We start from the raw sequence: 27124 nt of genomic DNA, 5'->3' as shown, positions 1-27124 counted from the left end.
CATCTCCACCAAGTCCGTCTCCACCGACATCCACTCTATCCTGACAAACTGCATCACTGAAATAAAATCCTGGCTTCAAATCAACTTCCTCAAGCTTAACTGTGATAAATCTGAAATAAATCATCATTGGCCCAAAAACGCTCACAAAATCCACCCATAACTTTGCCCTCAACATCGACGGTATCCCAGTATCCACCTCCCCTCACATCCGGAATCTTGGCGTCATCTTTGACCAAACCCTTTCCTTCGACAAATACACTAAACAGATCACAAAGTCAGCCTTCTTTCACCTGAAAAACATTGCCCGTCTCCGCTCATCCCTCTCCTCCACGGCTGCAGAAACCCTCATCCACGCCTTCATCACCTCCCGTCTGGACTACTGCAATAGCCTCCTCTATGGTTCACCCTCAAAAATCACCAATAAACTCCAATACATTCAGAACTCCGCTGCCCGTCTACTCACTCATTCCCGGACCCGTGACCACATCACCCCCGTCCTTTACAAGCTTCACTGGCTCCCCATCCCCCAGAGAATCCAGTACAAAATCCTCCTCTTGACATACAAAGCCCTCCATAACCTGGCCCCATCCTACCTGGCTGACCTCCTCTCCAGACACACTCCCACCCGCAACCTCCGCTCTGCTGGTACCAACCTCCTGACCCCCTCCATCCGGACCAAATTCAGATCCTGGGGGGACAGGGCCTTCTCCATCGCTGCTCCCACCCTCTGGAACTCACTACCTCACACCATCAGAGACTCCTCCTCACTCACCACATTCAAAACATCACTAAAGACCCACCTGTTCAACGCTGCATTCAACATTCAACCCACAGCATTTAACCCCTGACTATCTCTTCTCCTTCTCCCTCCTTTTGCTTTAAATATTTCCCTATTGATTCTTGTCTTTTTGCAATTGTTGTTTTCATGTATTGTTATGCATTATGTTTTCCACTCTGTCAAAGCGCCTTTGGGCTTCTGGAAAAGCGCTATACAAAATAAATGAATTATTATTATTATTATTATCCCTTTAAATCTCCCCACCCTCCTTTTTTATCCAATTCTCCCTTCCAACTCTTACCTCCATGTCCTCCAACCTTCTTCCTTGCTCTGCCACCCTTCAAGCAACACCTCATTGCACCTCCCCCAATCACCATCAAACCTTTTGTCCTCCTCAACCTTCCCTTTCTCGTAGCTCTTCTGAAATCTCTGACACACCATCAACAGCTCTCCCGACCTCCTCTTCTTCCTCATCTTACCCTATCCCTCCCCTCCCTTGTCCTCTTCTGTATCCGATGCTCCCCCTTCCTCAACGGTATGGACCTCAAACATCCGGGGCCCTCGCTCAAACCTGATTGACCTCTCCATGCAGGTTGCTTCTGAGAAACCAGACTTAATCTGCTTAAAACAAACTTTCCTCCTTCAAGATGTCTCCGATTCCTTAATATCTCTTGCTGGTTACTCCCTCCTCTGGTATGATAGACCTGAGCCTTGTCCTGGAAGTGGGGTGGCTATCTTTATCAAAAACTCTCTTACTCACTCTCCCTGCACTGCCCTCTCTCCACCTCACCTCTGGCTACGGCTTCCACTTCGATCCCACCTTTTGTTCATATGTGTTCTGTACCGTCCAACAAACAGTGATGACTCCATGTACATCTCGCTGCCTGATAACATGGACCAACTTTATATCTACTCATCCCAACTCTCTCTTCCTCATATGTGGTGATATCAACTGTCATCATGCCGGCTGGCTGGGTGTGCGTCCTTCTCTCACCAGTCATGGCACCTCAGCAAAGGACTTCTGCGACTCATTGGGACTGACACAATCTGTCAATTTCCCGACCCGGATATCAGTCAATGGAGCATCTTCTCTTCTAGACTTGGTTATGACAAACTTCCCTGCAAATGTCTGCTGCTCTTCTTCTGCTCCAATCAGTTCTTTTGATCATGTGCTTGTTAAAGTAGACATCTCTCTGGCCATTCTCAGAGAGCCTCCTCAACATCGACTCATCTGGCATTTTACTCAGGACAACTGGCAGGGTCTTCAAGGACCTTCAAGGACCCAGTGACATCAATCATCTGGACTGGTCTCCCATCTCGACTGCCTCTGACATCAACTCATCCTGGGAATTCTTCCAAAGTAAACTGCTCTCTCTCATGCACAGATTTATCCCATCCCATCTTCAGTTGACATACCCTTACTCCCATCCATGGTACACGGAATCTTGTGGTGAGGCAGTCGCCCTGAAACAACTTGCCTTTTCCTCCTGGAAGGCATATCCAACTGAAGGCAATCTCATTTCCTTTCACAAAGCCCGGAACAAGTGTGTGTCTCCCCTCAGGAGAGCCAGAAAACATTATCTCCCTGCTCTCAAGACTGAACTATCAAACCTGTCTCCCTCTTCCAAATCCTGGTGGCGCCTTTTCAAATCTATTTCTGGTGTTTGTTCCCCCCTCCATCTTCCCCCTTTCCTCAAACGGCTACACAGCTGACTCAGCAAGTGAAAAAGCTGAATGCCTCAACTCTGTCTTTGCCTCAAAATCCTGTGTTCCAAACCCGTCTCTCTCTGTACCCACCATACCCAGTCGTACCCAGCTGCTGCTAAACTCTGTGTCCTTCTCTCCTGGCAAGGTGGAGAGGTTTCTGTCAATACTCGACTCTGATTCTGCAACTGGACCAGACGGCATCAGCCAACGGGTCCTAAAATCCTGCTCTGCCGCTCTTTCACACCCTCTCTGTTCTCTTCACCCTCTCTTTTGCTCAAGGTCATCTGACATCAGTTTGGAAATCAGCCAACATTACCGCTTAACACAAAAAATGTGCAAAAACAGATCCTTGCAACTACAGACCAATCAGCCTTCTCCCAATTATCAGCAGTCATGGAATCCATCATTGCTTGGGATATCAAATCTTTCCTCTTCTCCTATGGCTTGATCTCTGATCATCAATTTGGATTCAGCCCAGGTCACTCAACTCTGGACATGTTGCTTCTGCTGTCTCAACAATGGATGGAGGTCCTCAACATCAAACAGGAAATTAGAGCCGTCTCCCTTGACATATCAAGTGCCTTCAATACAGTTTGGCACCCTGCTCTGCTCACCAAACTCTCCTCCTATAATATCCATGGAAATCTCCATGCATGGCTTGCGGACTTCCTCTCTGGTCGTAGTCAACGTGTGGTCCTGAATGGGTTTCCCTGATCTCCCCTTCCTGTTCAGGCTGGAGTTCCCAAAGGCAGTGTTCTGGGCCCTGTGCTTTTTCTGGTCTTCATCAATGATCTCTCCGACTCTGTAAAATCCTCTCTATCTATTTGCTGATGACTCCACTATCTGCCACTCCATTTCTCATATCTCAAATCGGCAGTCTACAGCCTCCTCACTCTCTGCAGACCTGGACAAAATCACAGACTGGTCAAACAAGTGGAACATATCTTTCAATCCTGACAAATCCCACACTCTCACTATGTCTTTTTGAAAAGACCGTCTGGACAACCCTCCCATCTACTTTCTCAACAATCCTCTCCAAGAAGTTTTGTCACTCAATCTCTTGGGTCTCACAATCTGCCATGATCTTTCCTGGAAAAAACACATTTCCAAGCTGGCCTCCAAAGCCAGTCGCCGACTTAGCATTCTCTGTCGTACCAAGTCCTTCCTTGGCACACCTGAGGTCCTCACCACATACAAGGCTTTCATCCGCAGCTCAATGGAATACTGTTGTCCCCTCTGGGCTGGTGCTCCTGCCTCACAGCTAGCTCGGCTTCACGCCGTTGAAACCAAAGCTTTCAGAATCATTGGAATCTCCCGAGATGATGCTAACTCTGAGGGCCTTTCACTCTCTCACCGCAGGCAGGTTGGTGGTCTTTCTGTCTTCTACCGACTCCTCTCTGGCCTGGCCACCCCAGCCCTGTCTGTGCTCTGTCACCCAAATACTCCAGCAGGTCGCACAAGATCTGCCTGCTCACCCTGCTCACCTGACTCCCTGCTCACCTTCACTCTTTCATTCCTCTTTTCTCCCGCCTCTGGAACAAACTCCCCCACTCCCTTCAATCCCACTCCTCCCTCCAGATCTTTAAAACAGCTGTTCACCACCATCTCCACCCCCATCAAAAACCGTGATCTTTTCTACCCCCGCGAATTCACACCAGAGCCACTTTTGTGAAATACCAATTTATTTCTTGGAATTGCTAGCAGTGTCCACGCGTTTTTAACCTCTCCCACCCCCACCTCCCTTCCCATGCCTCCTCCCCCCCCCCCCAAGCCCTCTGCCTCCCACAGATCTCCCGATGTCCCTGCTCTCAAATGTACTTGTGTGCTTCCCCCTCTCTCCCCATCTTGTCTCCCACTCCCTTTATTTCGTCTTATGTATCCGTTTTTTTTTTTTTTGGTCATTAATGTTATCTCTTACACGAGCCTCGATCTTGCATTCAAAAAATAAAAATAAAAATAAAAACACTTGGTGGATGAGTTAGGTCGGTGACAAGAACAAGCTGATTCGGGTTTTGTTCAGGTCTGGATCCAGATCTGCCAAAATCAAGATCTGATATTTTACAAATCAAGATCGATTTCCTTCTCACACAAGTAGAACTGAAGGACAATTTAACCTTCAAACCACGAACATCCACTCAACGCACAATATACATCCCATCTGAAACAATTGGTTCAAAAAGCCTCGTTTCTCCCATCACTATCTGAAACTCCCACCTTCGTCACCTTTCACCTTCCTTTTCACCTTCACCTTTACAACTTTCACCTTCCTCACCTGCATCGAAAAACATCTCCCGTCCTCAACCTTCTGCCATTTTGTGTTTCTGACGTAACAAACAACACGAAATAAATAAACTCAGCACCAAAACTGATAAACAGTTCCGAAGGTGTTCAGGTGATTATAACAAAGGTAAAGGAGAGAGTAGTTTTGTGGAATCCGAGGGAAGAGGAGGAAACGATTGAACTTCTCTCACACTTCGTCCATGAACGAATCTGCTCTCAGGAATCAAAATCTCCGTTCGAGCTTCGATAACGAGCGGAATCGATTCACCGGGTCAGGACATCGACACGATCTTGTACGAGTGAACCCGATCAGAACTTCGACACGATCTTGTAAGAGTGAACCCGATCAGGACATCGACACGATCTTGTACGACTACGAGTGAACCCGATCAGGACATCGACACGATCTTGTATGAGTGAACCCTCCCCGTACATGGTGTGATTCCCCATGTAAATGTATTTAAACAGTAAACATCACGTACCGTGTCCGGACTCGTTCTCCTCAGGTCGAGCGATCCTGAACCTGCAGTCCGAGTGAGAATCTTCAGGACCGACCAAGTTCCTTCCATCGGAGAAACTCGAGGATCCCGGAGGGCTCAACCTGTTATCCTCACCGGAGAGATCTCCATTCATGGCGAACAGCGAAGTGAAGAGCACAGTGTGGTACAGTCCTGTACAGTACAGTGCACACAACAACGTGTTAGCGAAGTCCGTTCACTCAAGCAATCCATGAAAATAGTTAATTCACAAATTCCAATATGCAGATTCGCCGTAGAACTAGGATTTCGGTTCAAATATACAAGGTTTTGTTTAATTCCAATCCGCAGATTCGGCACAGATCGAGGAACCACGGCTCGCATTTGAACCATGAACTCAAAAATGGGACAACAAGAGATTTCCATAAGTTAGTCATTCATAGATCAATGTGTTCTATTTTGTATAAAATGTCGAGTATCCTGAACAAGACGACGTTTATTATCCTCGCCAATGGGGAGGGGATTTGATTTGGGTCTGTTTGTCTGTCTGACCATTTTTGACCACGATACATTTGGTCGTTTTTATTTGGTCTGTCGGGTTTATTGTTTCTTGCTGTGTATCTTATTGTAAACAAAAGTGATATCCTCCTCTGGAATTAAAATTTGTTAATCCTTTTTCTGACAAAAGCCTGGTGTTGGCTTCGCGGTTAGGGTGCCGGCTTGGGATCCTAGGATCCTGGGTTCGAATCCCGATCGATCGCTGAATTAACGCCAGGGGGGTTGACTCAGCCTGTCATCCTTCCGAGGTCGGCAAATTGAGTACCAGCTTGCTGGGATGAATGATCCCAGTGTATACCCCGGTTTAGAATAGGTACACCGTATCCCTGCGCATCGTAAGAGGCGACCAATGGTTGGCGTCAGGAAGGGCATCCGGCCATAAAAACATTGCCTCAAACAGGGAACCATGATTGTCATGGGGCCCCCAAGGCTAACCCCAGCTCTAGCGGGGAAAATGGCCTTAAAACGATCATTCATTCATTCATTCTTCTTCTGCCAAAGGTTTGGACATTGTTCCGTGTTCCTCCCCGACCTCCTGGTCTCGGTATACCTCCGAACCCCGAGAGGAGCCACGGCAGAAAAATATGTTATTCCGTGTCAAAATGAATATTGAAACCACACCAATGGTTATCAACCAACAAATAATGTATTAAAAATCACACAGGAATAACGACACAACAATGGTAGCAATCAACAATACAATCAACACATCTTAAGATGGTACCATCCACTAAGGTAATATAACTCACTGCGCTTCCAGTGAATGAAAAGAACCCTCCTCAATGTCTCTACAACTCAACGATAATCCCCTCCTGCGAGTCGTGATGTGGCGATAAGGCGATGCGGCGAGTCATGAGGCGTAGGCAAGGCATGGACCGTCACGTGGTCCAAACCAACAGCAAACTGGCGGTGGAAAGGGAAATCCCAAAGACGCAAACCAGACGTGCACATTCACAGTTCAATCAGCGAACTGCAAAGTAATCTTCAAACGCCGCTTTTGCACACACACATCCCCGGCAAACGATCGGAAGGTGAGACAAGCTGATGCGGCAAAACCTTTTTCAGTGAACGACGCGCGAGGTTCAAAATGGCTGACGGCTCTTACGTGAGTCGAAGCGACATGGTGGGGGATTCTTCGAAACCTCAATGCCTATACCTGACTACGCAGGTTTCTCAATCCGACAGCGATAACACCGATCGCAGGAAATTCCTTTCAAGGACTCAAAGTTCATTCACAATGTTCGCTCAATCGCACTCGCTACGGAGCTTCAAGACATGCGTCTTGTCCGACTTTTTCTCCTCACGCCTCTCTGCTTCCTCTTCTCTCTCCTCGTCTTCCGGTTCTCGATCTGGCTTCCTGTCTCTTTTTTACCGTGAGCGCTTTTAACCTTTTAACCACAATAACCATTTACCTTAAACAACAATAACCATAATACCTAGAACAAACAATAATCGCCGTTTCCTTCAAACCCCCATAAGAATAATAATACATAACCAGAAATGTTTCCAGTTGATGAAAACCACAACCACGGAAGTGCCGAATCCATAACACTTCCCCCTCTCAAGAAAAAAAGTTTGAACACAGCGAAAACTTTCTTTGCAGGCAAACTCTTTAAACCAACAAAAGTAAACTAACAACCCAAATCATCAATTCCCTTGAACAACAATACTCAATATTCCCGAAAAAGAAAGCAACAAAACTTCGAACAACCCACAGAGATTTCCAAAGTTAATTCACTCTGGAAAAAGCATCAGCAACGACATTGTCCCTGCCCTTTACATGTTCAATTTCCCAGTTAGACTCCTGCAAAGCCAAACTCCATCTCATCACCCTCGGATTTTTTTTTACTTTTAGTTTCTTTTGAATGAAGGTTAAGGGGTAGTGATCAAAATCCAAAGTCAAGCAAAGCTACAGCACTTTTCCCCGGGAGGCCGAGCTGAAAGCCAGGTTCCATGGTGGTTGGGTGGTGAGGCCTGGAAGTATTCACTGCATGGACACCTTTAGGAATGTGGAGTTCACGGTTAGTCAATGCAGGAAAGTTCACTACATGGACGCCTTTAGGAACGTGGCGTTCACGGTTAATCCGTGTCGGAATTTTTGCTCAGGTGCTCCGCAGCATTCCGTGCTTCAACTCTTTCTAACTTTCGTAATAATCCCGGTTGGACCGCTTGTCACTGTAGTCATGTGATTACCGGTCTCCTTCTCGGCCACTACCCTGATAATCATTCCTTCGGGAGCTGCCGTAACTCTGGGAGCCTCCATTGTAATATCGACTGCGGCCACCACCAAAACTACCGCCATGTTTTCCTCTTCTGTAGCCCCCTCGACACCTATGGCCTGCCTTCTCTATGGCTATGGTCCAACCACTCAAATCCTTACCATTCCAATCCTTCTCTGCCTCTTTGGCGTCCTTTGTGTTTTCAAACGTGACAAAGCCAAACCCTCTTGACTTTTGCGTTTCCCTGTCTTTTACCAGCCGCACTTCCAAAAGCGGTCCATATGCGCTGAAGAGAGGTCAGAACTTCTTCCTTTGTTTTGAAGTTCAGTCCACCTACAAATAGCTTGCCAAATTTGCCGCCATCCCCGACGGGTGTGGTGTTATTTTCCCTACTGGGCTTTTTAACAACCATCGGGTTACCAGAAACTTGACCACCGGTGAAATCATTACCGACAACAAAAGATACTCCCTTTCCAGGAAGAGTGGCTTGTAAACGGACAGTGACCGGTCCTGACACCAAATCAGACTCCAAATGGATGACATGAAGTGAAGCTCAAACACAGCCACCAATCCCCTGCAAACGAACACTATCACCAGTTGCCGTCTCCTCTGACAATGGCAAAATGCCTTCAAGCATAAAAGATTGATGTGCTCCTTTGTCCCTCAATACCCTAACAGATCTCTGGTTAGTCGAGTCTCCATCCAGTGACACAAACCACTCTGAAATAAATGGTTGGTAACCCTTTTGAGGGCGATTTCTCACATTTGCCATTGCATTCGGAGTTGTACTAGTCTGACTCCGCTCCTGATTTTGTCTTGCTATAGCATAACATCGGGACATCAAGTGTCCAGGCTTGTTGCAAAAAGCGCAAGTCGGCCCGGAGGAGAAACTCGTGGATGCCTCGAGCCCCCCGGAGGATAAGTCTGCCTTGGAACTGTTGTCTTCTGATTTCTATAAGTCGTGGTATCAGAGTGGTCCTCATCGTCATCTCGAGGTCGCCCCCATGAATTTTCATTCTCCGCCTCTGACGTACCATAGCTCCCCTGGCTTGGTTTAGGCGAGAAGTTAGGTTTGTGGAACCCCATCCTGTGTGTTAAGGCATAGTCATCTGCCATGGTTGCTGCTGTCGTGGAAGTGTGTTTGGGACTCAAGACTCTAATGACCGGAAACAGGTTTACAAAAGATCCAGACTTTATTAACTCCTAGTTCACTTGTTTCAATATAATAGGTACTACAATACTATAACCAATTTAGTATTTCTCGTCGTTGGTTCTTCTGTGGTCGGTCTTCTGCGCTGTCCTCGTTCCGTACTTGTTCGTTCCGTTTCGGCAGAGATTCTGATGACAAGTCTCTTGACTCAAAGTTTGTCCTCGTTTATATCGGCACGTTCGAGTTAATCCTCCGTGCGCTAACTGTTAATCCTCCGGGCGCTGAAGCTCCTTGGTCTTCCACAATCGCCCCCCCCCCCCCCCTGCTGGGGAGTTCCTTCACCCTCTTTGCATCCCGATGTTCAAAACAATAGTGAAGGCTTGGGAATGTGTGTTAGCCCGGGGCCATGATACAGGTGGACAAAAGGACTCCCAGCTTCGACAGAGCGAGATACATTCCTGACATTCTTACGACCACCTGCTAGTCCCTGCTTCCAACCAATGATTTATACTGAGTTACACTTCCACAATTCCCTCATCTTTTTGTTTTTGTTTATATTAACCATTAATCTAAACATCAATATAAGTAAACAATCAATCACTACAAGTAAGCATCAATACTACAAGTAAACAATCAATCACTACAAGTAAACATCAATACAAGTATAAGTAAACAATCAATCACTACAAGTAAACATCAATACAAGTATTCAAACCATAACTTTGGTAATCTAATTCCCTTCGGCATACCCCATCATCCTGCAAGAATCACAAAACATTTCGTTGGTCATTGACTCCTTCCATATTGTTCAATCTATTGCATTTGCATCGCAAGTATCTTTTCAAAACAACACTTCACCCTCACCAAGACACAACAATTTCACTTCACCATTTTCACGTTTTTTAAGGCATCTGCAACATCTGGCAAAAACTTTTGCCTCCAAACAAATGTTGATTCTTTGTTTGAAAGGAAGGGCTGATCACTTGTGTTTGAATCCAGGTATGAAACATTTTCTCCTAATGTCTTCATAGCACCTGCACTACTTCGTGTAGGGTCTTGCTGTTTGTAATAACTGCACGGAGTCATAGACTGACCCTGCTCTCCATGTAGCATTCTTGCCACTCTTGCTGTAAACCATAGTAATTCCTGAACAAGGCCTTCGCCCAGTTGTAGTCGACTTGCCTCCTCCCTCATTATGAGTGGGCAGCAAGTATTGGTGTGACGTTGATTGGCCAGCAAGATGTGGAACAGGGATCGGATGCCAGATGCATCCACGATGATGTTGGGACCATGGTGTTCAGGTCATTCATGGTCCATACCAGGAGCAACCAGCAGAATCGTGCACAGCTGTTGTGACAAGGGCACAGCCGTTTGTTTGCAGCTCCATGCTGGTTCCCCGGAAGTTGGTGAAGTAATAACATATGTCCCCGCATTTCACAGAGGTTGCAGGTAAAATGTCGTTGTCCTGCAACTTCTGATATGATGAATGTTCGAAGCCTTCAAACAAGAGTAAGTGATCGCCTTTCTTTCATATGTTGCAGTGTGATCCAGGCAAATGGTCACATAAATTTCCTTGGTGAAGGTAAGCATCCATCTCCAAGTTACACGGGAGAATGTCTTCATCATTCTTTGAGAAAGAGGGTGTATGCCACGATTAACTTCATTTTTAGCCACAAATTTTCTTTCTCGAACCTCTTCCCAATTCCGTTAGCACCCCCTTCAAAATGTGATCTCGTCTTATCCTTATGCTCAGTCACATCTGAATCTGCTTTCCACACACACTGAATCAGATAGGGTACATCTTACCATGAAATCAGCATAATCATGTATATCTTCCGACAGTTTCACATTCAAGAATTTGTTGTTTTTTCCTTAAAACATTCAAAAAGTTATATTCATTTATATGTGTCACACAAATAATATTCAATCAGGTATGTATTTTACTACAAAACTAAGAATAGCATCCACAATTGCTTTCAGGTTAATATAGTTCAAAAATTAACTCATGCAGATATTTTAGCACTCCTCAAAGAAAATAAATTGTATATGATTACAATCACAAACAGGAATATCTAATTCCCAACAAATTTGCAAACCAACAAATTAAGCATAATGTATTATTATCATAATTTCTCCCCACTTCTTTTTTTTTTTTTTTTTTTTACTAACAGTGTGTCACTCATGGTGATATGAGTTCACTGATCTTGTAATTGACACAACTCATAACATTGTCGTTATGTCATTATCTTAATTCTACTGTATTCATTTGCAACATCACTTGATTTAATCTTTTAATCTCAGTATTTATGTCGCCATAAAAGTCTTCCTCTTGTGGTTCCACATTTCTTTCCTCATTTGTCACTTCATGCATTATCATAGTGTTGTTGGTTACCTTATTCAAACACACCGTCACTAAGGCTTTCAAGCAAGCCACCACTAAAACAATTGCCAATATAACTACTAAACCCACAAACAAGTCTGCTACTCCTTGTATATGTTCATACCTATGACATAATTATATGTCGATGACATTCAACATTATATCCCAAACTAACAAGCTTCCTAAAAGGTAAATAAAGAAAATCCCTTAATATGTAACATAATCAGATTATTTGTCTGACCCTGATCCCCCTATCTCCCGGGGTTGAACTAAATCCCCTGATCCTGAGTGTAGTTGTGATACATTATCACTCATGCTGTATTAATATCAGTGGGTAATTATTGGCGCTGAGGAAGCGCCTTTAGCGATTGACTTCCAGCCAGTGTAACGCTAATTCCTGTCACAGGAATTCTGAGATCATATAAGTGGGCGTGGCAGTTCCTGATTGGTTCGTGTTGGGGAACGCCTTCTCGCTGCCGACGTGACGTAAATTCGCGCACGCGCACTGGTGATTGGCGCTGAGGAAGCGCCTCTAGCGAATGACTTCCAGCCAGTGTAACGCTAATTCCTGTCACAGGAATTCTGAGATCATATAAGTGGGCGTGGCAGTTCCTGATTGGTTCGTGTTGGGGAACGCCTTCTCGCTGCCGACGTGACGTAAATTCGCGCACGCGCACTGGTGAAGCTTACTCGATCTTACTCGATCCCATATTACATGTACTTTCATTGCATACAAATTATACTTCCTCCTAGAAATTCCATGCCCGAACCTCAGCGCAATCCAAGAGGATTCACTTGTTGTATGTCATGTAGGCAACCCTGGTGTTGGGCTAGCGGCTAGGGTGCCGGCTTAGGATCCAATGGATCCTGGGTTCGAATCCCGGCCGATTGCTGAATTAACGCCAGGGGGGTTGACTCAGCCTGTCATCCTTCCGAGGTCAGCTAATTGAGTACCAGTTCACTGGTAATTCCCTGTTTGTCGTTAAAGGCGGCAAAAAGGGTTGGCGTCAGGAAGGGCATCCGGCCGTAAAACATTGCTTCAAAAAGGGGACCGAAAAACAACAACAACCACGGTTCCCGAAAAAGGTCCAACCCCCGCTTTGCGGGGAAAAATGGCCTCTAAAGGTGGTTTATGTAGGCAAATAAATGTCACTATCCCAGGTAGGAATACATGTTGAAAATGTAATGTTTATCAATGCAAGGGGTGTTAAAATGTAATTCAAATGACTGTAAATCACGACTATCATTTATCTGCCACTGAATGTTCTGCTGGGCCGCTAGGTGCAGCCTCATTTTCTGTGGGACCGTCCTCCCTTGCCCCATGTGCTCGCTTGCAATGAGAGGCATGAATCCACCTTTCTACTTTGGGTCCATTTTTTGTTTGTTTCTATTCTTATCAATCTCCTATGGTTTATCAGTTCGTTCCAAAATACCGCAACCAAAGGTTTTAACCAAATGTTTCTACCACACTATTTCCAATGTGAACTCAAAATGCCAGTGAAACAATGATTCGAAGAATTAACTTCAAGGGGTCAATAAATTTATTCTATAACCAGATCTAATTTTCCCATCCAATAGTTTGCCTTGCCACATGTCATATTATTACACTTTAATAAACCTTCGAAAAATGTTTCCCATCTCAACAAATTTCCTTTTTTACAAATAGCCATGTGTACATTACGTATTTAACTACAATTTCCTCTCAGTTTGTTTGGCCTAACTGGCCGCAAAAATGGCTGCCAACATGCAGTACCGTTTTTTATCTACCAAGCGAGTGCTCGTCCACACAAGACCTCTACCAAAATTTTGTTTGTAAAAACAAATCTGGGATTTCTGATTACATGGATGCACACTCTCAGGACATTTTCAGGCTGCTGTTAACAATCCACTACGATAAATTAATTCGTTTACCCTGTGTAAATTGTGTATTCTGGGACGTAAGACCTCTCCCAAATTTGACTAATTTTGTACTCCCACATTTTTTTATGAAGCTCATATCCATAAATAGCTGTTATTCTCATATAAATTCTATCAAAATGGAATCCCAAAATTACTCCCAATTTTTACTATTAATGAATAGCTGCTCATAACTCAGCAAATCAAATCTTTATTCTCCATCTCCCTTGACAAAAGTGATAATTTTCATAATCAAATTATATTTCTATTTTTATTTTACGAATTATCTCGATATGTGATCCCATCCCCATGGAACTATCTATTTTCAGACAAGGCGCACTGTCGGTGTCAACAATCTTGTAAGATTGATACACAAAAACAAAAACACTAACATTGACACACAAAATACCCACACACACATGCATTATGCGTATTTGTTTGTGTTGGAACCCTTATTTACAGATCAGGATGGGTGTCAACTTTATTTCAATTTCTCAAAATTTGTCCTTCAATTTTATAACGCTAATACACAAATGGACCAAAAAGTTTATTCTTAGAAAACCCCTATGATGTCACATTGAAATTACCATTTCAGTTCCCACAATAATTTATCCAAATTTGACTACACACCCATTTGCATGTCAGTCGACCACTGACCTATCAATCATGTGGAACAATAGTCCGAAATTCCCACCTGATCATCATGTGACTCTTGTCACTTGGTTTGCCAAAAAAAATGCAAAGCAATTGTTCCAAACTTTGTAAATTTAAAATTTTGTGCCCAACATAAAAGATCCAATTTCGGCATTTGATCAATTAATTATCAATTTGCTTACAAGCAAAAGAAAAATGAATAATTCTTGCTCCGAAAACTTTTCAGACACAAGAATCATCGACAGTTATTCATGTTTGTCCAGTAATCTAATTTGTTGAGGCCAATCGTCATTTGGGATTTGTCGCAATGAAGGCCTAATCGTTGTCTGAGGTATCGGTAAGCACTGGTACCCTTGATCTTGGTTTACCCTATGAACTTGTCTTCCTGTTGGTATACAGACATCTTCTTTTCCAATGTCCCATCTGTCCACACTTGAAACACCGGTTTCTGTCGTTGCCTGGTCTGTGCACCTGTGCACTTGTATTGCTGGGCTGCATCTCGACATCCCTGAGTTGCCACTGCAATCTCTCGTTATCTCCTGAAACACGAAAAAATTCTCTGTACCGTCCTTTTTGGGGAGACAAATGGGAATCAGATGGGACAACTGTCACTTTCATACCTAATTTCGAGGGCAGTTGTGCATTTGTCTTGTTGGAGAATTTGTAGCTGAGAGACTCAAGACTCCAATGACCGGACACAGGTTTACAAAAGGTCTGGTTTATTAACTGGTTATTCACTTCATTCCATTTACCAAATAATACCGCATAATTCAATGGCTGAGATTAACTCTTTTCGCTGATCCTTCTCGTTCGGCTGATGTTCCTCCGCCACTCCCGTTGGTCAGAGCTCTTGGTAGCAAGTCCTGTCGACTCCACGTTTGCTCTCGTTTATATGGACAAACTGGACTTAATCCCCTCTCCGCTAATGCCCCGAGGTCATGCATGTACCAAGTCCTGGTATCAGCTCGCTCCCCTCCTGTTGTGAGTTCCGTTTACCAAACGATAGGGGGGTGCTTCAGCCAGGGGCTGTGACCAGGTGGACAAGAGATTATCATGTTCGGGCGCATTCCTGACACTCATTTACAAACTCGTCTTTCACAGAGTTTGCATGTAAAATGTATCTGCTTCGTTACCAGTTTAATTAATAAGTTACCAGTGCCAATTAATAAGTTACACTGAGTTACACTTCCACAATTCCCTCATCTTTTTGTTTTTGTTTATATTAACCATTAATCTAAACATCAATATAAGTAAACAATCAATCACTACAAGTAAACATCATTACAAGTATAAGTAAATAATCAATCACTTTGGTAATCAAATTCCCTTGGGCATACACCGTCATCCTGCAAGAATCACAAAACATTTCGTTGGTCATTTACTCCTTCCATATCGTTCAATCTATTGCATTTGCATCACAAATATATTTTCAAAACAACACTTCACCATCACCAAGATACAACAATTTCACTTCATTTTCAAGTTTTGTAAAGCATCTGCACCATCTGGCAAAAACGTTTGCCTCCACACAAATGTTGACTTTGTTTGAAAGGAAGGGCTGATCACTTGTGTTTGAATCCTGGTATGAAACATTTTCTCCTAATGTCTTCATAGCTCCTGCACTACTTCGTGTAGGATTTCGCTGTTGTGGTAACATTGCGGAGTCATAGACTGACCCTGCTCTCCTTGTAGCATTCTTGCCACTTTTTGCTGTTCACCATAGTAATTCCTGAACAAGGCCTTCACCCAGTTGTAGTCGACTTGCCTCCTCCCTCATTGTGAGTGGGCAGCAAGTATTGGTGTGACGTTGATTGGCCAGCAAGATGTGGAACAGGGATGCCGGATGCATCCACAATGATGTTGGGACCATGGTGTTCAGGTCATTCATGGTCCTTACCAGGAGCAACCAGCAGAATCGTGCACAGCTGTTGTGACAAGGGCACAGCCGTTTTTTGCAGCTCCATGCTGGTTCCCCGGACGTTGGTGAAGTAATAACATATGTCCCCGCATTTCACAGAGGTTGCAGGTAAAATGTCGTTGTCCTGCAACTTCTGATGTGGTGAATGTTCGAAGCCTTCGAACAAGAGTAAGTAATCGCCTTTCTTTCATATGTTGCAGTGTGATCCAGGCAAATGGTCACATAAATTTCCTTGGTGAAGGTAAGCATTCATCTCCAAGTTACACGGGAGAATGTCTTCATCATTCTTTGAGAAAGAGGGTGTATGCCACGATTAACTTCATTTTTTAGCCACAAATTTTCTTTCTCGAACTTCTTCCCAATTCCGTTAGCAATCCCTCCAAAATGTGATCTCGTCTTATCCTTATGCTCAGTCACATCTGAATCTGCTTTCCGCACACACTGAATCAGATAGGGTACATCTTACCATGAAATCAGCATAATCATGTATATCTTCCGACAGTTTCACATTCAACAATTTGTTGTTTTTCCTTAACACAAAAGTTATATTCATTTATATGCGTCACACAAATAATATTCAATCAGGTATGTATTTTATTACTAAACTAAGAATAGCATTGTATATGATTACAATCACAAACGGGAATACCTAATTCCCAACAACAATTTTTCCAAACCAACAAATTAAACATAATGTATTATTACCATAATTCCTCTCCACTTTTTCTTTTCCCTCTTTTTCCTAACAGTGTGTCACTCGTGGTGATATGAGTTCACTGATATTGTAATTGACACAACTCATAACATTGTCGTTATGCCATTATCTTAATTCTACTGTTTCATTTGCAACATCACTTGATTTAATCTTTTAATCTCAGTATTTATTCATATCATCATAACAATCTTTCTATTTTAGGTCCATATTTGTTTATATTCTTATCAACCTCCTACGGTTTATCAATTTGTTCCAAAACACTGCAACCAAAGGTTTTAACCAAAGCTCTACCAAACTATTTCCAATTTGAACTCAAAATGCTAATTGAACAACAATTCAAAGAATTAACTTCAATGGGTCAACAAACTCATTTTATAAACAGATCTAATTTTCCCATCCAATAATTTTCCTTGCCAAATGTCATATTGCAACACTTTAATAAACCTTCGAAAAATGTCTCCCAAATCAATAAATTCCCTTTTTACTTCCCAAATACTCATCTGTAAATTACATATTCAATTACAGTTTTTCCCTATTTGTTCGGCCTAAATGGCCACTGAAGTGGCTGCCAACATGCAGTACCGTTTTTATCTACCAAGCAAGTATTCGTCCACATAAGATCTCTACCAAAATATTGTTTGTAAAAACAAATCTGGGATTTCTGATTACATGGATGCACACTCTCAGGACATTTCAGGCTGCTTGTTAACAATCCACTACGATTAATTAATTCCTTTACCCACAATCAAATAATTAGTACAAATTGAGGATATTATCCCTATCACATTCATTTATAGATTCATTATGTTGGATCTAAATTTTCTCCCACTGCTGCAAGGAAGAACAATAGCTCTAATAAGTCTTTGTAATATCTCACTTCATTTACCCAGCATCGAAGAATTTATTTACTATCCATTCCCATCTGTTAACCAGTGACTTTGTTTGAACTCCAAAACTTAATTTGATGAATCCCATGTGTATGGTACCACTTATTGAAACCCCTACTTTTGTAGAAAATATCCAAGTAAGTGTTTTTTTGTTTTGTTTTTTTTACACCCCCTTAACTGTTGCTCATCCATTTCTATGCACCCAGTGAGTACTACTGACACCAGTATGCCAATATAGGTGTGCGAGATTAACAAATATGTTGCAGGTACACGTAACAGCGCGTTCTGAGTATAAATAACGTAACAGCACGTTCATGTCTGCCCCTTGGTTTAAGATGCACAATGCATTCCGTTTTAAAACTCACAATAGTTCAAATCAGCAAGATTTTCTTTACTATTTTCCCATATCATCTATGCCTAATACACATCCATACATGCAGCACAATTCATATGCTGATAAAATTCAAGTTTATATATATATATATAAATCCATGAGCAGAGTATTCTGGGAAGTCAGTGTAAGACCTCTCCCAAATTTGGATAATTTTGTACTCCCTCATTTCTTTTTATGAAGCTCATATCCATAAATAGCTGTTATTCTCATATAAATTCTATCAAAAATGGAATCCCCAAATTACTCACAATTTTACTATTTAATTAATGGCTGCTCATAACCCAGCACATCAAATCTTTATATTCCATCTCCCTTGACAAAAGAGATAATGTTCATAATCAAATTTTATTTGTATTTTATTTTACGGATTCTCTGCATATTCAATCCCATCCACATAAAACTATCCATTTCCAGACAGGCACACTGTCGGTGTCAACAATCTTGTAAGATTGATACACAAAACAATAAAAAACACTAACATTGACACACAAAAAATACACACACACATGCATTATGCGTATTTGTTTGCGTTGGAACTATTATTTACAGATCAAGATGGGTGTCAATTTTATTTCAATTTCATAAAATTTGTCCTTCAATTTTAGAAATGCTAATACACAAATGGACCAAAAGCTTATTCTTAGAAAACCCCTATGATGTCACATTGAAATTACCCTTTCAGTTCCCACAATAATTTAACCAAATTTGACTACACACCCATTTACATGTCAGTCGACCACTGACTTATCAATCGTGTGGAACAATAGTCCGAAATTCCCACCTGATCATCATGTGACCCTTGTCCCTTGGTTTAAAATTTGCAAAGCAATTGTTCCAACTTTGTAAATTTAAAATTGTGTGCCCAACATAAAAGATCCAATTTCGGCATTTGATCAATTAATTATCAATTTGCTTACAAGCAAAAGAAAAAATGAATAATTCTTGCTCCGAAAACTTTTCAGACCCAAGAATCATCGACAGTTATTCATGTTTGTCCAGTAATCTAATTTGTTGAGGCCAATCGTCATTTGGGATTTGTCGCAATGAAGGCCTAATCATTGTCTGAGGTATCGGTACGCACTGGTACCCTTGATCTTGGTTTGCCCCATGACCTTGTCCTCCTGTTGACATACGGACATCTTCTTCTCCAATGTCCCATCTTTCCACACTCGAAACACCGGTTTCTGTCGTTTCCTGGTCTGTGCACCTGTGCATTTGTATTGCTGGGTTGCATCTCTACATCCCTGAGTTGCCACTGCAATCTCTCGTTGTCTCCTGAAACACGAAAAAATTCTCTGTACCGTCCTTTTTGGGGAGACAACTGGAAATCAGATGGGACAACCGTCACTTTCATTCCTAATTTCGAGGGCAGTTGTGCATTTGTCTCCTCCACTGCATCCTGTATCCTTTTTATTTTAAGTTCTAGATCCGTTATCCGTTCTTGCTGTTCCCGTTGTCTGGATTCACCATCCCAAAGATGGAATGCAAGCCAGTCTACCGTTAGATTCTGTCTCTTCCTGGCTTTCAATCTTTGTTCCAATCTTTCCAATCGACTTCGCTCAAATGTACCATCTCTTGGAAACTCCTCATCATGTCCCTTTGTCCACAAATACCAATTCTCGACCTGCCTTATAGCTTCTGCACCATAACGGTCGTACATATGATGTGTACAAGTACCTTTTTGTGGAATCTCTGGTTGTCCTTGTGTATTCTTGCAGGCTCCATTTCCCATTCTGCCTTTTATCAAAGTAGCGTTGGATGTGTTGTAGTTTGTTCCTCTAAAGCTTCACTCGTACCTCCAGGAAGGGTCTCTCCACCTGTTCACACGGTGATTTCCAGAGAATCTCCCTCAGCCGTGGCTTTTGCACAATCCAATCTCACAGATCAGTATTTGCAGATGAGCCGGAGGGTCAGTATGAAATGGGTGAATCCTCAGGTGTCCGCTCTGTTGACGGGGAAATCACACAATGGTAAGCGCACATATATATCTGTATATAAACTCACCACCTTGCTCAATTTTCCCAGGTTGTCTCCACATTGTTAATATCTCGCAAAGATATCAAAGCTTCTTTCTTGAGACCGCATTTTCATCAATCAAACAATCAATATATTCAATTCAATTTATTCAGTTAAATTTATTCAATTAAATTCAATCAATTAGATTCAATCAATTAACAATTCAATCAATTATTCAATTTCAATTAATTCATCAATATTCATCAATAAATCAAATTAAGCATTTTGGATGACTCCTTGCATAAGCCCTTTCCCCAATGATGTCAGGACAGGTCCATCCATTGACGTCACCTCTGGTTCGTACCTCATGTTAATTGATGAATCGCCGTCCTGTCCTAGGGTCATATCTGACATATTTCCCCATTTTGCCTGGTCTCCACAAATTTTCTTTGCAACCACTAAAGGCAACTCATCCTTCATTCGTGAGACAGCCAAAATGGATGGCAGATATTAAAGTTCTTTGGGAAAAATATCTCATCATTTTCTTTTAATAGTACCCAAAATCTCTTGGCAATATAAATTTCGTAAAACTCCTGAAATGGGACTGTCAAATTCCTTCAATCATGCTAAATTTTGAAACTCCATCGCTTGTAATACCCAATTTATCCCATAGGGCTTGAAAGTTCTTTCCCAAGTTCATGCAGCATTCTGCATTTGAACCCTATGATATCATTCATAATAATCATCATGATTTTATAGTCATGGTCCTATCATAATCATCTATTTAAACGAACATTTCCTTTATCACCACAGCTATGTGGTATAATCAACAATAGAATAAAACTGTACATAGCAACAGGCTACCTCATGGCCACTTAGTATACCTATTGACAATAAGTCATAACAATATCGAATAATCATTGAACAATTCAAAAATCGCTTCCACTGCTCTAGCCGCAGCATTCGTTATTTTGTTTGCTCATTCACTATTCCTGATTCGTCATCAAGGATCTCCATCATCACACAGCGTACTTAATTCCGCATTTTAATGAGAATTCAACAGGAATTTACGACTCAAAGGAAAAAGAACGAGCAGACCTTTTGCAGGATGATCGTTACAAAAATCGTTACATATATTAAAGTATTTATAATGTCGATAAATCATATCTTAATTCTTACAAGATTTTTTTTTGGTTCTTTGAATAAATCACAGCACCGGGAGAACCAGCTCCAAAAAATGGATCTTTGTGTTTATTCAGCACCCTAGTAATTGGCTCTTTGTGTACTAATTACACAGCACCCAGGCCCCGCTCATATGGATCTTTGTGCAGCGCTACACAGCACCTGAGCAAAAGGGGTTTCATCTACATTTTCCCTATCCGGTGTACCATCCGTGATATTTGTTTGCTCATTCACTATTCCTGATTCGTCATCAAGGATCTCCATCATCACACAGCGTACTTAATTCCGCATTTTAATGAGAGTTCAACAGGAATTTACGACTCAAAGGAAAAAGAACGAGCAGACATTTTGCAGGACGATAACTGGAATTAGTCGTGAAAATATATCCAAATACACAAAAATACACACCCACACAAATAAACAACATTTATTCCGTTTAACAGAACAAACATTTCCTCTATTATGACATGCATGTCTTCAAAATTATATGACCAAGAGAAAAAGTAAAATTAATTAAAAACTGCGAGCAGTGATAATCCGGGGACCATACCGCTCCATCCTGATTGGACGAATGCGTGCTAGAGTCGTTAACAGCGACAGTCCAGATCCGATTGTTCAAAATTTCAACTCAATCGATCGAAAAATGAACGCAGGGATGCATTTTAAAGGTGCAGTGGCACTAACTGAGTTGCCACGAATATGGCCACGAAATTGCCAATATGGCCATCACAAAATATTTTCCTTAATCAATTGGCTCATAGCATAACCAATCTGTAAGTATTTCATCCGAAGATGTATTTCTGAGGACTTTTAATTAAATAAGTCATTTATAAATCAACGAGTTAATTTATTAAATGATTAATCAATAAATCAATATTTTCCTTGACAGCCACATCACTTGGTCAGTGTCATGTCCAAATATCAGCTTCCTTACTCAAAAGGTGCCTGAGTTAATGTAATGTAATTACTGTAATAAGATTACTGCAATTACTGTAATGATTACTGTAATTACCGGAACTGTAATTACTGTAATTACCTCAATTTATATATACTAGGGCGTGCCCGCACGTACGTGCTTGCAAAAAAAAAACATGCGTGCAAACAACAACAAAAACTTTGAAACCACGTGGCAGTAACGACCACAGAACTCCCCTTCTATTTACATGCAATGGTTTGGTCCATTCGCAAAGCCAAAGCGAACGACCACAGAACCCCCCCTCTATTTACATGAAATGGTTTGGTCCATTCGCAGAGCCAAGGCGAACGGCTTGCGAGTACGGTGACCATACCTTGGGACCCACTTGTCCGATTAATTTTAAACCTTGAAAAGGCACATCCTCGGGTCCCTAGCAATATACCTTACCAGGACTAACCTTACCTTACCTTACCAGACTAAAATTACCAGGACCATTATCAAACATTTATCAAAATATTAGGACCATCATCACACCAATGAATGACTCAATCCTTTAATGACTACATCCAAACCCAGACATTTTGAGTTCCGTAACTTTAATACTTCAAATTTTCCATTCCTTCCCTTCCTGATCTTTCGATGTAGGGATGGGTTCTTTTTAGGATCATGTTGCATCGAGCATTATTTTCCAAAACAGTGTGAACATTAAACCACACCAAAACCTCTGACATCCCACCATTAACACCTATTGTAAGCGTGCCGAATCAGTAAGCATCACCCCTCCTATGAGCCTCGACCAGAGGGTGGTTGTTACTCACAAACACTCGTCGCTAGCTGTTCCATTGTCTGCCGATTCCCACTCTGCTGTTTTTGTCTCATAATCACCAAACAAGAACAGTACACATTTCCTGTAATTATCTCTCATAATCAGGATAAATTTGGAACAGCCCTTAAACTAACACCAAGCAGATCAATTTTTATATTTAGGTTGAGGTTTCACACAAACTGGTTAACTAAATAATACAGAATTATTATTATTATTATATCTCCGCCTTGGTGAACAGTTTATGTTTTGTATCCCACTGATAGGCCGGATCTGGATTCGGACCTGAACCAAAAATGGAATCGGCGTGTTTTTGTCACTTTTTTTTTTAATATATGAATAATATTAAAATAATAACATTAATAAGTATATTATGTTAAATATCATGTATATCGCTTTTCACCCGATCTCTTTATGGTGAAGAATCACTTTAAACAATTCTCGTAGCCGGATTCGCACCTGGGTCTTCACCAAAATCCAATCATTTTGTCCGTGTCACCCATGCTATTTATCTGGCAAATTTCGTCAAAAAAAAACAACAGCACTGGTTCCGTGTCACCCATGCTATTTATCTGGCAAATTTCGTCAAAAAAAAAAACAACAGCACTGGTTCCGTGTCACCCATGCTATTTATCTGGCAAATTTCATCAAAAAAACAACAGCACTGGTTCTGTTTCCTGGAAGCAGGGTGCCGGAATGGACATGAGGGACAATGAGGGACAGTGAGGGAGTGTTGGTATGCAATTTTTATCCAATCGCCATCTTTCACAGTAATTCTGGACCGGCATGAGGTGGGATTGTCTGTCATGAATTTATTTGTTGATCGAACGAGTTTTAATTTGTCTAAATCCGACCAGTCGTTCCAAAGATATAAGCCGTTTTGTCGCAATACCATAAATTGGAATGAGGTAAAAATATATATATATAAATATAATTCCCTTTCCCGGTTCCCTGTCGCTCGCCGAGCAAGTCGAGTGCTTTGAACAAGTGCAAAAAAAACCTACTTTACCGGCCTTACACGTCCTGGAAGCAAATGGTCGCAAGGTGCACACATGCTCCGTTTGCTTCCAGGTCACAGTAAGGCCTTTAATGACCAGCGCCGACCTTGCGCATTTTATTTAGACAGCGCAAAAATACGTATTTACAGAAATCATTTAGGAAAACACGAATAAATAGAATCATTTAACACGTTTCATCCTTGTATTACCTATGGACAATCGCAAGTCCCACACACCAAATCCTCCATCTTCAGAATTCATATTTCATAATGGACAGATCCCCAAGAGGTCATGCTCACCTTGACGACGTCCACTCGAAATTCCAGCGGTGCCTCCAGATTGTTGGAGAATTTGTAGCTGAGAGACTCAAGACTCCAATGACCGGACACAGGTTTACAAAAGGTCTGGTTTATTAACTGGTTATTCACTTCATTCCATTTACCAAATAATACCGCATAATTCAATGGCTGAGATTAACTCTTTTCGCTGATCCTTCTCGTTCGGCTGATGTTCCTCCGCCACTCCCGTTGGTCAGAGCTCTTGGTAGCAAGTCCTGTCGACTCCACGTTTGCTCTCGTTTATATGGACAAACTGGACTTAATCCCCTCTCCGCTAATGCCCCGAGGTCATGCATGTACCAAGTCCTGGTATCAGCTCGCTCCCCTCCTGTTGTGAGTTCCGTTTACCAAACGATAGGGGGGTGCTTCAGCCAGGGGCTGTGACCAGGTGGACAAGAGATTATCATGTTCGGGCGCATTCCTGACACTCATTTACAAACTCGTCTTTCACAGAGTTTGCATGTAAAATGTATCTGCTTCGTTACCAGTTTAATTAATAAGTTACCAGTGGCAATTAATAAGTTACACTGAGTTACACTTCCACAGTCTCCTCCACTGTATCCTGTATCCTTTTTATTTTAAGTTCTAGATCCGTTATCCGTTCTTGCTGTTCCCGTTGTCTGGATTCACCATCCCAAAGATGGAATGCAAGCCAGTCTACCGTTAGATTCTGTCTCTCCCTGGCTTTCAATCTTTGTCCCAACCTTTCCAATCGACTTCGCTCAAATGTACCATCTCTTGGAAACTCCTCAGCATGTCCCTTTGTCCACAAATACCAATTCTCAACCTGCCTTATAGCTTCGGCACCATAACGGTCATACATATGATATGTACAAGTACCTTTTGTGGAATCTCTGGTTGTCCTTGTGTATTCTTGCAGGCTCCATTTCCCATTCTGCCTTTTATCAAAGTAGCGTTGGATGTGTTGTAGCTTGTTCCTCTAAAGCTTCACTCGTACCTCCAGGAAGGATCTCTCCACCTGTTCAAACGGTGATTTCCAGAGAATCTCTCTCACCTGTGGCTTTTGCACAATCCAATCTCACAGATCAGTATTTGCAGATGAGCCAGAGGGTCAGTATGAAATGGGTGAATCCTCAGGTGTCCGCTCTGTTGGCGGGGAAATCACACAATGGTAACCGCACATATATATCTATATATAAACTCACCACCTTGCTCAATTTTCCAAGGTTGTCTTCACATTGATAATATCTCACAAAGATATCAAAGCTTCTTTCTTGAGACCGCATTTTCATCAATCAAACAATCAATATATTCACTTCAATTTATTCAATTGAATTTATTCAGTTAAATTTATTCAATTAAAATTATTCAATTTAATCAATTCAATTATTCAATTTCAATTAATTTATCAATATTCATCAATAAATCAAATTAATCATTTTGGATGACTCCTTGCATAAGCCCTTTCCCCAATGATGTCAGGACAGGTCCATCTATTGACTGAGATCGAAGATCATTGGTCGTCACCTCTGGTTCATACCTCATGTCAATTGACGAATCATTGTTCTGTCCTAGGGTCATATCTGACATATTTTTTCATTTTGCCTGGTCTCCACAAATTTTCTTTGCAACCACTAAAGGCAACTCATCCTTCATTCGTGAGACAGCCAAAATGGATGGCAGATATTAAAGTTCTTTGGGAAAAATATCTCATCATTTTTATTTTAATAGTACCCAAAATCTCTTGGCAATATAAATTTCGTAAAACTCCTGAAATGGGACTGTCAAATTCCTTCAATCATGCTAAATTTTGAAACTCCATCGCTTGTAATACCCAATTTATCCCATAGGGCTTGAAAGTTCTTTTCCAAGTTCGTGCAATCATTCTGCATTGGAACCCTATGATATCATTCATAATAATCATCATGATTTTATAATCATGGTCATATCATAATCATCTATTTGAAAAACAAACATTTCCTTTATCACCACAGCTATGTGGTATAATCAACAATAAAATAAACTGTACATAGCAAAAGGCTACCTCCTGACCACTTAGTATACCTATTGACAATAAGTCATAACAATATCGAATAATCATTAAACAATTAAAAGAAAAATCGCTTCTACTGCTCCAGCCGCAGCATTCGTCATTTTGTCTGCTCATTCGCGTGACCAAAACGAAATAAAGGGAGCTCAACCATTACACAGCGCTTTTAATGGCGCATGCCATAGGAACTCAACGCAATTTCGACTCGGCCAGAAAAACGAGCAAATTTTGCAGGGTGTTAACTGGAATTAGTCGTGAAAATATATGCAAAATACACAAAAATATATATCCACAAAAATAAACAACAAACCCAAACAAACCCAAGGTCGACCATATTACACAATATTACACCATTTCAGGTGACATGAGAAAATCGTCATGATTGCTGAAATGTTCCAGGGTTTATGCACACCTTAAAAGAGGTATGCTTTGTGGTGTTGCCCACCTACCACGTTTAATTAAATTACACCATTTCAGCATCGTATTGATTGCTGAAATGTTCCAGGGTTTATACACACCTTAAAAGAGGTATGCTTTGTGGTGTTGCCCACCTACCACATTGAATTAACCATAAACATTTCTTCCGTTCAACAGAACAAACATTTCCTATATCATGACATGCATGTCTTCAAAAAATTGTATGACCAAGAGAACAATGAACAGAAAGAGTGAAAGGTAAAAGTAAAACGAATTAAAACTGCGGGCAGTGATGATCCGGGGACCATACCGCTCCATCCTGATTGGACGGGTGCGTGCCAGAGTCGTTAACAATGACAGTCCAGATCCGATTGTTCAAAATTTCAACTCAATCGATCGAAAATGAATGCAGGGATGCATTTTAAAGGTTTTCAAGAAATCCACCATAGCCACCATGTCACGTGACTTATG

General features: G+C 41.7%; 1 protein-coding gene across 1 annotated transcript in view; it reads right to left on the bottom strand.

Annotated features, from left to right (window-relative positions):
* LOC137427417 (uncharacterized) overlaps positions 1-27124 on the bottom strand; it is a 46282-nt gene that overhangs the window by 5013 nt on the left and 14145 nt on the right. Inside the window, exon 4 of the mRNA XM_078777371.1 lies at positions 5248-5436. Within this exon, the coding sequence (XP_078633497.1) occupies positions 5248-5436 (189 nt within the window). The remainder of the gene's footprint in view (positions 1-5247; positions 5437-27124) is intronic.

The sequence above is a fragment of the Myxine glutinosa genome, chromosome 5 (genome assembly GCF_964187855.1).
Source record: "Myxine glutinosa chromosome 5, kmMyxGlut1.1, whole genome shotgun sequence".
Taxonomy (NCBI): domain Eukaryota; kingdom Metazoa; phylum Chordata; class Myxini; order Myxiniformes; family Myxinidae; genus Myxine; species Myxine glutinosa.
Note: the sequence above shows the minus strand (reverse complement) of the source record. Positions and strands in the feature narration are given on the sequence as shown.